The following is a 13,387-nucleotide window of genomic DNA, read 5'->3' as shown; positions in this document are numbered from 1 at the left end:
GAGAGAGAAAGAGAGAAAGAGAGAGAGAAAGAATCATTTATCATGATACTTCAAATTTAATGTTTAAATTTAGTTTATAAACATGTAAAAACTTATAATAATCTCTATGTGTAAATATAGTCTATGCCATATATATCATATTAAAATATTAAATTAAAAAAACATGAAATTATAAAATTGGTTAAATAAATAATATCATGGAAATATGCATGTAGATATATGTAGTATGAGGGTTTATTTAGAATTTCATATTTAAATTTAGTTAATAAACCTATAAAAACTATATATATATATATATATATATATATAAATAAATTATAAAAATTATAACATGTCAAAGAAAAATGATATGTACATGTGTATGTAGTTATGTATTATGAAAATTTTAATAAAATTATAAATAAGACTATTTATATATATAGAAATGTTAAATTTATATGTAATATATATAATATTATAAAAAACTAGCATAGATGCATCTTTAACTAAGAATTTATTGAGTGTATAAAGAGATTAAATTTCTCCAAGTGCAAATTTTTCTTCAAATTTTGCAATCAAATTTTTTTTTGCATCTTGAGATATTTTATCCTTTATGAGCTTGGTAAATTTAGAGTTAAGAAATAAATCTACATTTGTTCATAATTTTCTAAATTTATTTATTTATTTTAATTCGACACAAAATATGTTATAGATCAATTTTGTGATTAATTAAATGAAATTGCTAATATAAAATAGATATGGCTACTTAGTCTTATTATTTCCAATTGTGAAGAGTTTAAATTTTATATGTAATATATATAATATTATAAAAAACTAGCATAGATGCTTGTACGCCAAAAAGGCAGAAACAACCCAGTAGGCCAAAAAGGCAGAAGATTTTCATATTGAATGCTTGTACGTCCAGAACTGAGAACTGAACGGCCCTGACCATGAATCCCCTTTCTTTGTAAGGGTTGAAGGCGGTGGAGGAACTCCTCCTCTTGTTCCCACCAAGGTATAATAGGTGAATGGTCCTACAAGTGACCTGCATTGGTACAATTAAAAAAACCATGAAAATTTGACTTCATAATCAATTCCGCTAATTAAAAAAGTTAAAAAAGTTTTTTTAATTGATTGTAGATTTTGAGAATATTTCATAATCTAGTGAACTGCAAGAGATCAAACAACTAATCTAATTTTTAATTGATTGCAGATTTTGAGAATATTTCAGAATCTAGTGAATGGCCAGAGATCAAACAATTAACCTAATTGTTAACTAATTGCAAATTTTGAAAATATTTCAGAATCTAGTGAAAAGCAAGAGATCAAACAATTAATCTAATCACTGTCCTTCCAATTCAGAGATATTCCTAAAATCTACAACCAAAATAAATTTAATACAGTCTCATATAACTAAAGAAAAACATACACATTTCCACTGCTGCTGGTGACTCTGAAGAGGGACCAGGGAACAGAATTCCTATCAACTGTAACAGGGCTACCAACAATCTGGCCAACTATCTGCCAACCATTGGGACTATAGGCCTCCAAGGAGAATGTGCCACCATTGGCATCTGGTTTGTCTGTTGTGGAGAAAGTTCCAAGCTCATCTCCTCCGGGCACGAAGTATAGTTTGCCTTGCACGTTCTTCTGCTGCCATTGAGAGCCATCATAAGAGTAGTCTATCTTGCCTTCGCCAAAGAAGCCCTCCACCACTTGGCTATCGGAGACTGGCACTTGAATGGCAGCAGGTACCGTGGGAGGTAGCGTGTCCTGCGTGTAAAACCAGAATTCTGCTTCAAAGGGAACTGTGACTGTTGATTTATCCGTGCACTTGCTTGTGTCAGGGAGGCCACCCTTCGTGTTCAGGCGTTGAATGTAGGACACCCGATATGCAGTCCCAGGGGTTTTATGGAAGCTGGCCTCTGCCAAAACTTGCTGAAGGCTTGCAGAATCCGAACCAGGCTGTGACACTATCTCGTTTCCTGAAAGCCAAATAAAATGACAGAGTATTGGAATATTGAGAATGAATTTATACATTTCATACCCTCAACATCAACAGAGCAATCTGGAACCATGACATGGCTTATGATGTGAGCCAACTGAAGATGTAGCTCTAGTCAGCAATTTATGTTTGAAGGAACAAATTTGGAGTCAAAGGAATACTCAGTTCAGCGGAGAAGAAAAATACTATTCGAATTTTGGTTCTCCACACCTTACCAAACAAAACAAATTATAGAAATTATATACTCAAAATTTTATTTGTAAAAATTTATAGATTTAAAATATGAATACATCCTTAAAATTTTATATTGAAATAGTACTTATAAATTAAAATAAGAAAATTGATATTTTATATTTTGGAAAAGAAAATATAAATAATAAATGAATGAAAAAACATTTCGACATTGATTAAAGGCTCACTGTCAGGCTTTAGAGTTGGGTGTGCCTTTAACTAAGATGACAACAACTCGAGTAGGGTGTCGAGCAACTTGAGTAGGGTGCACAGGTGGGGTAAAGTTTCTATATTGTGATTTTTCTAATTTTGGCTTTGTATTCCTGAAACTTGAGTTATTGCCTCGTAGACTTGTTGTATTTGTGAATTGTTAATGAAAGCAAAAGGTCAGAGAGCCATTACTTTATGAAATCTTGTGCATATGTATGATGATGTTGATGGATTAATGTATAGCTCATGTTTTTATGGAAGTCTAATTGAACTAGATGAGATAGTATGATTACTTGCATTATATAGAAGAATTAAGACATTATGCTAAGTAACTAATGGTATAGAGATTATATAAGTGAACTTATTGTAAGGCATAGTTCGGTTGGAATAAATCTATGCTTCACAAGGCAGAGGTGAAACATGTTGGTGCCACATGCTCAAGGAATTGCTATGCACCTAAAGGGAACCTTGTAACTGTAGGAGTCCCTGGGGTTGTGATAGGTGGTAACGGAGCATACCACTCTATATGCAATTACAGAAGTTGACAATGCATGTAGTGAAGAGTTGTACCACACGAAGGTGGTATCAAAAGTAGCACAACCACAGGTTCATGTAGGGATCTATGCAAGTGTGAAGGAAGATTGTAGAGATATTCTCCTTTCTATTTGCAGGTTATTAGGGAGGGGGATTATGTAATCAATTTACAAGAGGGAAAAGAGGGTTTTGGTTATTGGATTTTGGTACAGGTTACATCCAAAAGAAGCAGGTCATGATGGTGAACACTAGGTCTAACCCAATGGACCAAGATGAGGCGGCACTATCTAAGATAGTCTAATATATTGAAAGAAGCTTGGCATGGATGGTAGATGATATGGAATGCCATGGAAAGGATTAGGAAGAGCTCTGAGCGGATATCTAGGAAACTAAGGGAGCTATTGACGCAAGTTCTATTCCATTGACTATGTATTAAGACAAGCCCGGGATCATGAAGATCAAATGAAGGACTTGGAGGATCAGGTGAAGTCACTTGTGGCACTGACAAGAGACAAAGAAGATATTATATTAGTATTGAAGCAATCCATAGGGAAAAGTTTGACTAATTCATTTATGAAGGTGAAGTTGAAAGAACTAGAGATGTATGATGGGACTAGAAGCACTAATGAGATGAAGAAGATATTATATTAGTATTGAAGCAATCCATAGGGAAAAGTTTGACTAATTCATTTATGAAGGTGAAGTAGAAAGAACTAGAGATGTATGATGGGACTAGAAGCACTAATGTTGTTGGAAACTTCTATCGGGACATTGAACAAATGTTGGAGTAAATGAATGGTCGTTTAGAAGAGACAAAAGTCAATGTAGCAGCCATGTATCTCATGAAAACATTGAAAATTTGTTGGAGAACTCCAGTTGAATACTTAGTAGTTGGTCGCATCACAGACAAGATATTGACTTTGATAGAGGTGAAAGAGGATTTGTATGTGCAATTTGGACCAAGGAATCAAGAATGGGTGGAAATGGATCATCTAAGGGAGTTGAAGCATACTAGGAAGATCTGAACCTATATTAAGGAATTCTCAAATCTCATGTAGGAGCTTAGGGTATGCATGATGGGATGCGTGCCTCTAATAACAATCTCCAACCATGGGAAAAAAGGGAAGTCATGAAGCAAGAAGTCTAGAATCTTGCAATAACCATCATCACAACAGAGAAACTCCTTGATTACCAAACATATGGAAAAGACGAGGAGGAAGTACAGGGTGATAAAAGCAGGAAGGACCAAGAGAAGGGGAAGACTTTCAAAGAAGGAAAACCAACATGTGCAACCAAAGAAAAGAAGACCATATATTGTTGGATCTACGTAGAGGATCACTTGGCAAGAAATGACCTTATAAAGCAAAAGTTGGCTACTTTTGAGCAACAAGAGGCAGCTAAAGTTGGGATGTTACAGGTACTAGCTGTAGTATCTTCTCATCAGAAGAAGGCATAAGATAAAGGTAAATGAAGAACCTAGTTGGAGTTTATTGGGGTAGATTTGGGAGGCATCCAGGTGACAATATTGGTCGATAATGGAGATACACATAACTTTTTGAAGGAATAAGCAACAAATAAGCTTGATTTAAGGGTCAAGCCTGAGCAGACATCCTTTTTGGCTATCAATTCCAGAGATATGTGGGTGATTGGTTTGATTGATGATGTACCTATTCACATGGGATATTGGGAGGGAAAGGTGGACCTTACAGTAGTGCAGTTTGATGACTGTGACTTGATGTTGGGGCATGAGTTACTGATTGATGAGAGAGTTTTCCTTGTGCCTCATATGGGGCATATGTTCATTCTATCAAGACTTGAGCCAATAATAGTGAAAACTCAGAAAGGAGACCCGAACATAGTAGTGAGGATGGCCACCACCTTCATGAGTGAACAATAGTTTTGTGGAGCTACATGTGGAGAGTTGAGTAGTAGTGATGTAGAGTTTGTTCTCCCATGACATGTGGATATCAAGTCCGCTTTGATAGATAGGATAAAGAAGTTGGAGAAGAGGACAAGTAGATTAGAGTAGACGAGGGAAACTAAGATGGAAACAATGGTTAAAGATGTGACCAAGGAAGTGTGCCTTGGTATGTTGAGGCCAGGAAGAGAGTTGGTACATCAACTTTGAGCCCGAGAGGTTGGCCATGGGATCCCAAGTTCGAGAGACTTGTTGAGGAGGCAGAGGGTAGGATAGGGTCATATCCTCCATTGCTAACTTTCATGACAAGGAAGTATGTAGGAGTGCTTATGGGAGTGTAGATGGTAGATAAGGGTGGGGGTCACCATGACCAATGCTCTTCTTCATCATATTGAGCAATGAGGAGATTGATCTCTTTTACATTTGGATGGCTAGCTAAGGGTAGTTGGGTACTTAGGGTTGTGCCTTTATAGCAAAATATTAATGGAGCTGAGATGATCTTAGGTCAAGGTTATTTCACTATGAGACATGAGTCCTTATGGAGCTTGGTGCAATGATTAGATTAACTACCTGATTAGCGAAGCAACATGAAGGGATCTAGAACATGGTTATATGCAGGGATGTTTCTAGAGATGCAGTGAGAGAAATCATCTGGAGGGGATACATTATGATGACGATATCTAATGGGAGATGACTTGGGGGTTATGGTTGGACTATTGCTAGGGCGACAATAACTTTGAGTGAGGCAGGTTGTCATAATCTAGAGTTGGGCGTCCCTTTAATTGAGGTGGGTGTCATGGGCGACATCCCCCTCACACAACTTATGACAAAGACATCAAAAGAAATGTGATGAAAGTATATGTTGGGCAAGGGTGTGAAAACATGAGGTGTCAAAACACTGACACATGGGGTTTCCATTAGGCACTTGTGGATTGATAGTTTTTGTAGCATCAGATGTGTTCTGGCCACAACATTTGGTGGAGAGGCTAGAATGCATGATGTCTTCAAAACCTAGAAATCGTTTCTTGAAATTCCACCTAGAGATGACTTAATTAGATTATTAACCTATTTTGTAATGTTTCCTAAGTCTAAACTTAGGAAAACTGGTCAATTAATCAAAATAAATTTAGTCAAGGTGAGAATAGTTTAGAAACTCACACAGATCGACTTCAAGATGATCATAGCCTTTGATTAAGATTTAATCTTGTCCGTTGGAGTCCCAACAGAGGATTATAAGAAGAAGTCGATGGGCATTTGGAGAAGACAGACTAGCAGTTCGATTTCCTTGGAAAATCGATTTCCAAAGAGCAACAACGGTTGTCAGAGAGCCATAAATCGAAGCAAAGACAGTGAGGGGCATAGACAATGATCCAGAGGAAGTTTTCCAGATTCATAGAGGGAGAAGCAAGGGGTCGAGTTATTTCTAGTGAGCCAGTGGAGAGGATTGCACAACTGCTTCATAAGAGCAACTCGATTTAGCTAGAGTAAAATTCATTTTTAGTTCCAGAGGTCGGGAAGAGGGTCCAGAGCGTCAGAGAAGTGATTTCGTCAGTAGAGACAAGCATAATGAATTCATCAAAGGTAGTTCCAGGCTAGACATCATAGGGCTAGCGCAAGCACTGTGCAGAGCTCAGAGTGAGGGTTCCAGGAGGACGAGTTTCCGAAGGAAAGTTGTGTCGGGGTTACTTGTGGAAGAAGGGTAATTCCTTTAGATATATTTTCCTAAATTTTCTCCGTTGGGATTGCTAGTTGGGCATCCATAGATTGTACTTAGATTCCACTGTTGTTTAATAATAAAAACCCTCAGTTACTCCACCACTTTTCCCAAGTTGGGTTTTTCCAGGGACATTCGTCCAAAAATAATGGTGTCATTTTTTTGTGTGTTTGTGTGCTAGTATTTTCTCATTTTTCAATGCTGTTTTTCTTCTGCAGTTTTTATTTATGAAGGTTGTAGTGTGATTTATTTGGTATTTGTCATAGCAGATAAATTGTTGAATTAATTAACAATTAGAAAAATAAATTCTAGCTACTGTAATAGGATTTCAAGTTTTAAATTTTCACATGGTGTCAGAGCATAAGTGATCAGTCAGGAAGCTCAAAAGCGAAGGAGAAATTTCCTTTCTTAGAAAGAGCAATAGACCAATTTTTTTAGAGGCTAACCAATGCTCAAATAGGTAGGCCAAATTGCTGGGGCAAAAATTGGATTTTCAGTTGTAGGGTTGCAAAACAGTCAAGTTGCTTGGGTTAGTGATTCTAGTAGCCAGAGGGAGCAACAACAACTCAAATTCACTGAGAAGATTCCTTGGTTGGACACAAAGGGTTTTGCAGAAACAGAACCAATGTTAGGTGGAAGAAAAAATCACACACAATAGAGGGAAAATTTCTCTCAGGGAACTTCGAGTCTCTGAAGTTCGATATTTTGATTGGGAGTGGCAACTAGTAGATCTGTGCATTCCAAGAGGTAGTGTGAGTAGCAGAGAAGCAGCCAAGCAAAGGGAAAGAGTGAGTTTTTGACAAATTCAAATATGGCCACAGTAGGGCTACGATTTCCTTCCTTCTAGATTAATATGGCCTAAAATCCTAAATAGATAATGTGGTGGCAGTTCCTAGGGATGTATATCAACTAAAAGAATACATAAGGGAGATGGAAAAGGTGAAGCAATTGATCTGGGATGGAGTATGAGATCATATAGTCTCACATATAGCGGCCAAGGGGATGACCAAAGAAATGTGGGATGCTCTCTCCATGCTATATCAGGGTACTTCCAAGCAGCAAAAGATGTTTCTGGAAGAAAAGATGAGATGCATCAGGATGTAGAAGGGGGAAGGCATAGATCCCTTCCTCACCTGAGACCAACTTGCAGCTGTTGGGGAACACCTCAACCATCAAATCGAGTACAATTGACACTAAACAGTGTCTCAGGGCATTGGTAATTCTTCGTCCCAAAGTATATTGGGCAGAGACACACTGCCAGGATAGGAAAATATGTTGTTTGAATTGCAGCAACAAGAGTTTAGGCAAGTTCTGTTAACGAGCTCCATCAGTAGTAGCAGTAGAAACAGATCAAAGAGTGTGAAGGCGGAGAATGTGGCCCTTGCATCAAAGGGTCCTAGTCAGGCGTAGGGGGAGTAGAAGAAGAAGAAGAAAGGCCTATCTAAGGTCAAGTGCTTTAGGTGTGGTGAGTTTGGGCACTACAATACTGAGTGTCCTCTCAAGAAAAAAGATAAGTAAGAGAAGTAAGACTAGGAAACAACACACGTAGAGATAAATAAGTTATCCTCCAAGTTGGAGGAAGATTTTGTGATGTTTGTAGATACACCTCCAGGAGTGAGGTGGGGTGATTTGGTGCTATAGCCCCAGAGAGCTACAGAGATTGGGCAGGGTCCTTAAGGAGTTCACCTCATAGGATGATTACCTAGATATGGGGGCCCACAGTATTTAGTAGCAAGAGGTATTAGTGATAGTGATGCAGTCAGAGATCGAGTGACAATTGTAGACTAGTAGCAGTCAGATGCTGAGGAGCGCAGTGCACTGTTGACAGCAGAGCGGGTGGCTCAGTGCAGAGTTGGAAATAGTGCAATTTCTTCAATGACAATGCAGTAGCAGTAAGATACTTGAGTGACAAATGCATTATATTAATCACAAATGATTCAATGTTTAGATGCTTCTCAATTGTAGATGTTGCAGTTGCAGCAACAACATATGATAGGTAGTTGTAGTGAAAATGTAGAGTTGGCAACAGTATGGAAGTGTCAGTAGCAGCATAGATGCAACATCATAGTTGTGCAGTGGTTGGTGGGCAATATGTCTAGACATCAACAACATTACAGGAGGTGATACAACGACAAGGTATTGTGGCAGGGAGTGCAACACTAGAGAGAACACAATCCTCACTAAGAGGGAGTGTTAATTTTTGTAGCATAGGATGTGTTCTATCCATGAAATTTGCTGGAGAGGCTAGAATGTGTGAGATGTCCAAAAGCTGTTGGGCAGCGGATCCCCTAATAGGGGGTTTTTGGGGATTAAAGCCCAGTTTTGGGTCAATGTAATGTAAAGGCCCCGCAAAATGCAGGCGCAGAGCACAAGAGTCTAGGGTAGTCTGCCCTAAAAATATTGTAATTTAATATAGAATGTGTTGGCCTACCCATGGTCTGCGGACCATGGGAATGTATAAATAGAGCGAGGCTCTAAGGGTAGAAGGAAGTTTTTTAGATCTGATCTTAAGTGATATGGGTTTTTGAATGTGATATTCGCTCTGAGTCTGTAAGTCCGAGTCTTGGGTCGTAGTAGTAGATAGAGGCTCCGCAGCTGTGTGCGCGGAGGCCTAGTAGAGTCCGTAGTTGTGTGCGCGGACCCCTGCAGCTGTGTGCACAGGGTAGGAAGTGGATTGTAACTGGAAAAGGCATTAATAAAGATAAGTTGGTTTTGGAATATTGTGTATCTGTTTCTAGGTTCCTGTTTATGCATCTGTTTACAATTTATGATTGCGTGCATGTTTGTTTATGTTGAATGGTAAATGAAAGTATTGGGCCCACTTAATTTAATTCAAGATCTATAATACTAATAAGCACAGTAAAGGGTAAAGAACATTCACGCTCTTCAATTAAGCCACGCGAAGGTAGTTGCACTAGATAGACAGCTGCGTGGAAGTAGCACAGCGCGTAGAGTAGGATCGCGAGCCTTCCAAGACTCATCAAGACATCCCAAGGGTGCGGAAACCTAGTTCCAGGACCCTCCCATACTACCTCGGGTGAGACCTCAGTCCGCGCTTCGCGGACTGTTGCCAAAAGGGCCGGTAGTTTCGGGATTTGTTTGGCTAAAACACTTTTGAACTTGGGTCAGGCCCCAACAAGCCAACAAATGGTTTCATTGTCGGGACTAGGATCTGCCTAATGGATGTCTGATGTCAGAACACTGGAACCCTACGAAGAAGGAAATTGAAGATTGGTTGGATCATAAGCTTCACGAGTTTGTAACACAGGAGAACAGGACTCCACAGATATCATAGAAGAGGTGGCTGGATTGCTACGTATATACAGAAATTCACGAGATCTTCTTCGCGACCCTCTCTTTGGAGCTGTATGATTGGATCGTGAGGTTAGTCGATAGCCAGGGAAGGTATAAGCTCGATCAACCAATAGTGTGGACTCCAGAGTTAATGCGCAGACTAGAGGCATCAGAAGATAAGATTGTGCGGGCTGTGGACTATTGGCTCGACTGGATAATAGGAGGATTTATCACTAAGTTCGCGATAGACACAACCATGAGCTATAACGAAGCAGAACGACACTTTCTCAAGGGACCGCGAGGTAGGTACATCAAATCCTTGAATACTTGGATTAAGATGTTGTTATGAGTAGCATAATGCATAGAGTAGGATTGCGAACCTTCCAAGACTCATCAAGACATCCCAAGGGTGCAAAAACCTAGTTCCAGCACCCTCCCATACTACCTCGGGTGAGACCTCAGTCCGCGCTCTGCTGACTGTTGCCGAAAGGGCTAGTATTTTTGGGATTTGTTTGGCTAAAACACTTATGAACCTGGGTCAGGCCCCAACAAGCCAACAAATGGTTCCGTTGTCGGGACCGGGATCTGCCTAAGGGATGTCTGATGTCAGAACACTAGAACCCTACGAAGAAGGAAATTGAAGATTGGTTGGATCAGAAGCTTCACGAGTTTGTAATACAGGAGAATAGGACTCCACAGATATCCGAGAAAAGGTGGCTGGATCGCTACGTATATACGGAAATCCACGAGATCTTCTTCGCGACCTTCTCTTTAGAGCTGTATGATTGGATCGCGAGGTTAGCCGACAGCCAGGGAAGGTACAAGCTCGATCAACCGATAGTGTGGACTCCGGAGTTAGTGTGCAGACTAGAGGCATCAGAAGATAAGATCGTGCGGGTCGTGGACTATTGGCTCGACCGGATAATAGGAGGATTTATCACTTAGTTCACAATAGACACAACCATGAGCTATAGCGAAGCAAAATGATGCTTTCTCAAGGGACCACGAGGTAGGTACGTCAAATCCCTGAATACCTGGATTAAGATGCTATTATGTGAGAAGTTGGTTATGTGAATACATTAATGATTGGAATGACACGAAGCGGGAAGATATACAAAGGGATCGAAGGGTTAGGAAATAGTCCTTTAATTTCACCACCGCGATCGAGCAAGGAAGAGCACGCTCAGGCTTCCCCGAGAAGTGCGGTCAGTTTGATAAGGCAGCGCATTCCGCAGCTATCACCTCCACTTACGCCATCACCCGCTTCACCTACTTCACCTCCATCTTCAACCACCCCACCTCCACCAAACCTGCAGTTCAGCATGGCAAGCGCGATCAAGCTACCCGTATTCAGAGGAGTAGGGAACAAGGACCTGGATCAGTTCTGGTTTATGGTAAGAGTAGTGTGGGAAGCCCAAGGAGTCACGGATGACAACATTAAGAAGGCCACATTGGTGAGCGCGTTGTAGGATCGTGCGCTAACCTGGTATATTAAGCACTCGAATGATCATCCAAATGCAGGAATAGCGGAGATCTAGAACACGCTAAATAGAGAATTTAGCTGGCCGAAATCAGAAACACAATCTATCATCGAATTTAAAGAGATCGAGATGGTTCCAGGTGAAACCCCCTAGGATCTGGATCAGAGGTTGAAAAGTACGATCTGCGAGGCTAATATGACACTGACGGATGCGCAGCACCACGCATGGTTTGTGGCGTCTTTGACACCACACCTAAGGATGGCGCTGTCACAGCAGAAGCTCTCAACCTAGGTAGAATCGTTGGAAATGGCAATGAGGTTGCATGAAACACCGATACAGGATCCGGGGTTGGGAGTCCAACAAATCCACGTGCAGCTACAAAACCTATGCTTGGAAATGCAAAGTTTGAAGCAAGATAGGGCACCCCAGCCAGAAGCGCGCGAAGAAGTATGGTGCATAAAATGTAAAGTCGAGGGCCACGACAAGGATCACTGTCCAGTATTCGCGAACTATTTGGCAGGAGGGAGACTAATTTCGTTGAGACCAGAGGCATAGGCGGGCCCAAGTGCGGCACTCGCGCTCTAGTGCGCGATCTGTTAGGTGGGAGGGAAAGACAACTGTCATTTGTTGCAGAAGTATACACAAACTCCCCAACAACTATTTTGCAATTTTTGTAGATCAGTGGGCCACGATGAGCATACTTGTCACAGCTACGAGTTAATGATGGATCAGACCCCAACATATAGGATGCAGATGGAAACGCGAGGCCTTGACCCAGCTGCAGGGATGGCGCTCACTAGATTTCAAGGGCGAGGGTGAGGACGAGGAGGAATGGGGCTCGGAAGAGGCCGCGGACAGCTAATCTGTTACAATTGTGGAGGACCGGGACACTACGCTCGTGATTGTACCAACCCAACAAGAATATCTTGTTCATACTGTGAGCAGTTTGATCATGAAATGGTAGATTGTCCTACACTGATTGCACAAATGCACAAGAAAGGGGTACTACAGTCTACTCCGACTCAAAACATCCAAATGATGAGGTCTAAACCGCGCGAGGAAGACCCCAACGTGAACATGATGCTAAGAAGCGGTGCGACCATAGGGGAAGACAAGGGGAAGCAGTGGGAGGAAGATACATGGGTGCGCAAGCCTCCTACAAAGGAACCCGAGTTTGACTTGGAACGTGCAAGGGAGACATTTATGGAAGCTAAGAAGAGCTTCACGGAGGCCTCTACTTCAGGTAGTAAGGATCAACCAAAGCCGGGAATGGATCCTTCTATGCTTACTACCTTTTTAGAGACATGCATGAAGTTGCTGCGTGACAATAAAGCAGTTAAGGGACTACAAGAGCTGATCACTAGGTGTGCGGGGTCGGGTGAACCATGCGTAGTCCGAAAATTGGGAAAGCATGCATTGCGCACTGGGAGGGAAATGATATTAACGGCCCACATTAGCGAATATGAGATGGATCAAGTAATCTTGGACTTGGGTTCAGACGCGAATGTGTTACCAAAGCAAACATGGGAACGAATGGGCAAGCCCACGTTACAGTGGTCTCATATTCAATTACAGATGGCGAGCCAACAATAGATCTTGCCCATGGGAAGATTGCAAGGGGTAACAGTAGATATCGAAGGTGCGAGCATGTAGACAGACTTTGAGGTAATAGAGATTGTGGATGACAGTAACCCTTACCCCGCGTTGCTAGGAATAGACTGGGCCACAGATATGAATGGAGTCATCAACTTGAAGAAGCGAAAGATGATTTTCGAGAAAAAGTCCCTACGCATAGTAGTTCCGCTAGATCCAGTCGAAGGAGCATGCTACACTGAACCTGTGCACGAGGATGACAGCGACGATGAGCTAGATTGCATTTACCAAATAATGGCGCAAGATCAGGATCAAGTGAACCCGGCTGAAGATGTGAGAATTTCATGGGAGTGTGACAATTCCTGTACTTCGAATTCAAATGAAGAAATAGAACGTTGGCAGAGCCAGTTACACGAAGTAACAACGCT

At 41.0% G+C, this 13,387-nt stretch overlaps 1 protein-coding gene across 1 annotated transcript in view; it reads right to left on the bottom strand.

Annotated features, from left to right (window-relative positions):
- Positions 1-879: 879 nt before the first annotated feature.
- Positions 880-13,387, bottom strand: part of LOC149221610 (uncharacterized) — an 88,690-nt gene continuing 76,182 nt past the window's right edge. Inside the window, exons 3-4 of the mRNA XM_089387430.1 lie at positions 1,409-1,964; positions 880-1,024 (exon numbers count right to left, since the gene is read on the bottom strand). Of these exons, the coding sequence (XP_089243556.1) occupies positions 880-1,024; positions 1,409-1,964 (701 nt within the window). The remainder of the gene's footprint in view (positions 1,025-1,408; positions 1,965-13,387) is intronic.

Source organism: Pinus tabuliformis, chromosome Q (assembly GCF_031772625.1).
Source record: "Pinus tabuliformis cultivar Carrire ecotype Pingquan chromosome Q, CPIR1, whole genome shotgun sequence".
NCBI classification, from domain to species: domain Eukaryota; kingdom Viridiplantae; phylum Streptophyta; class Pinopsida; order Pinales; family Pinaceae; genus Pinus; species Pinus tabuliformis.
This window is presented reverse-complemented; position numbering and strand designations above follow the sequence as displayed.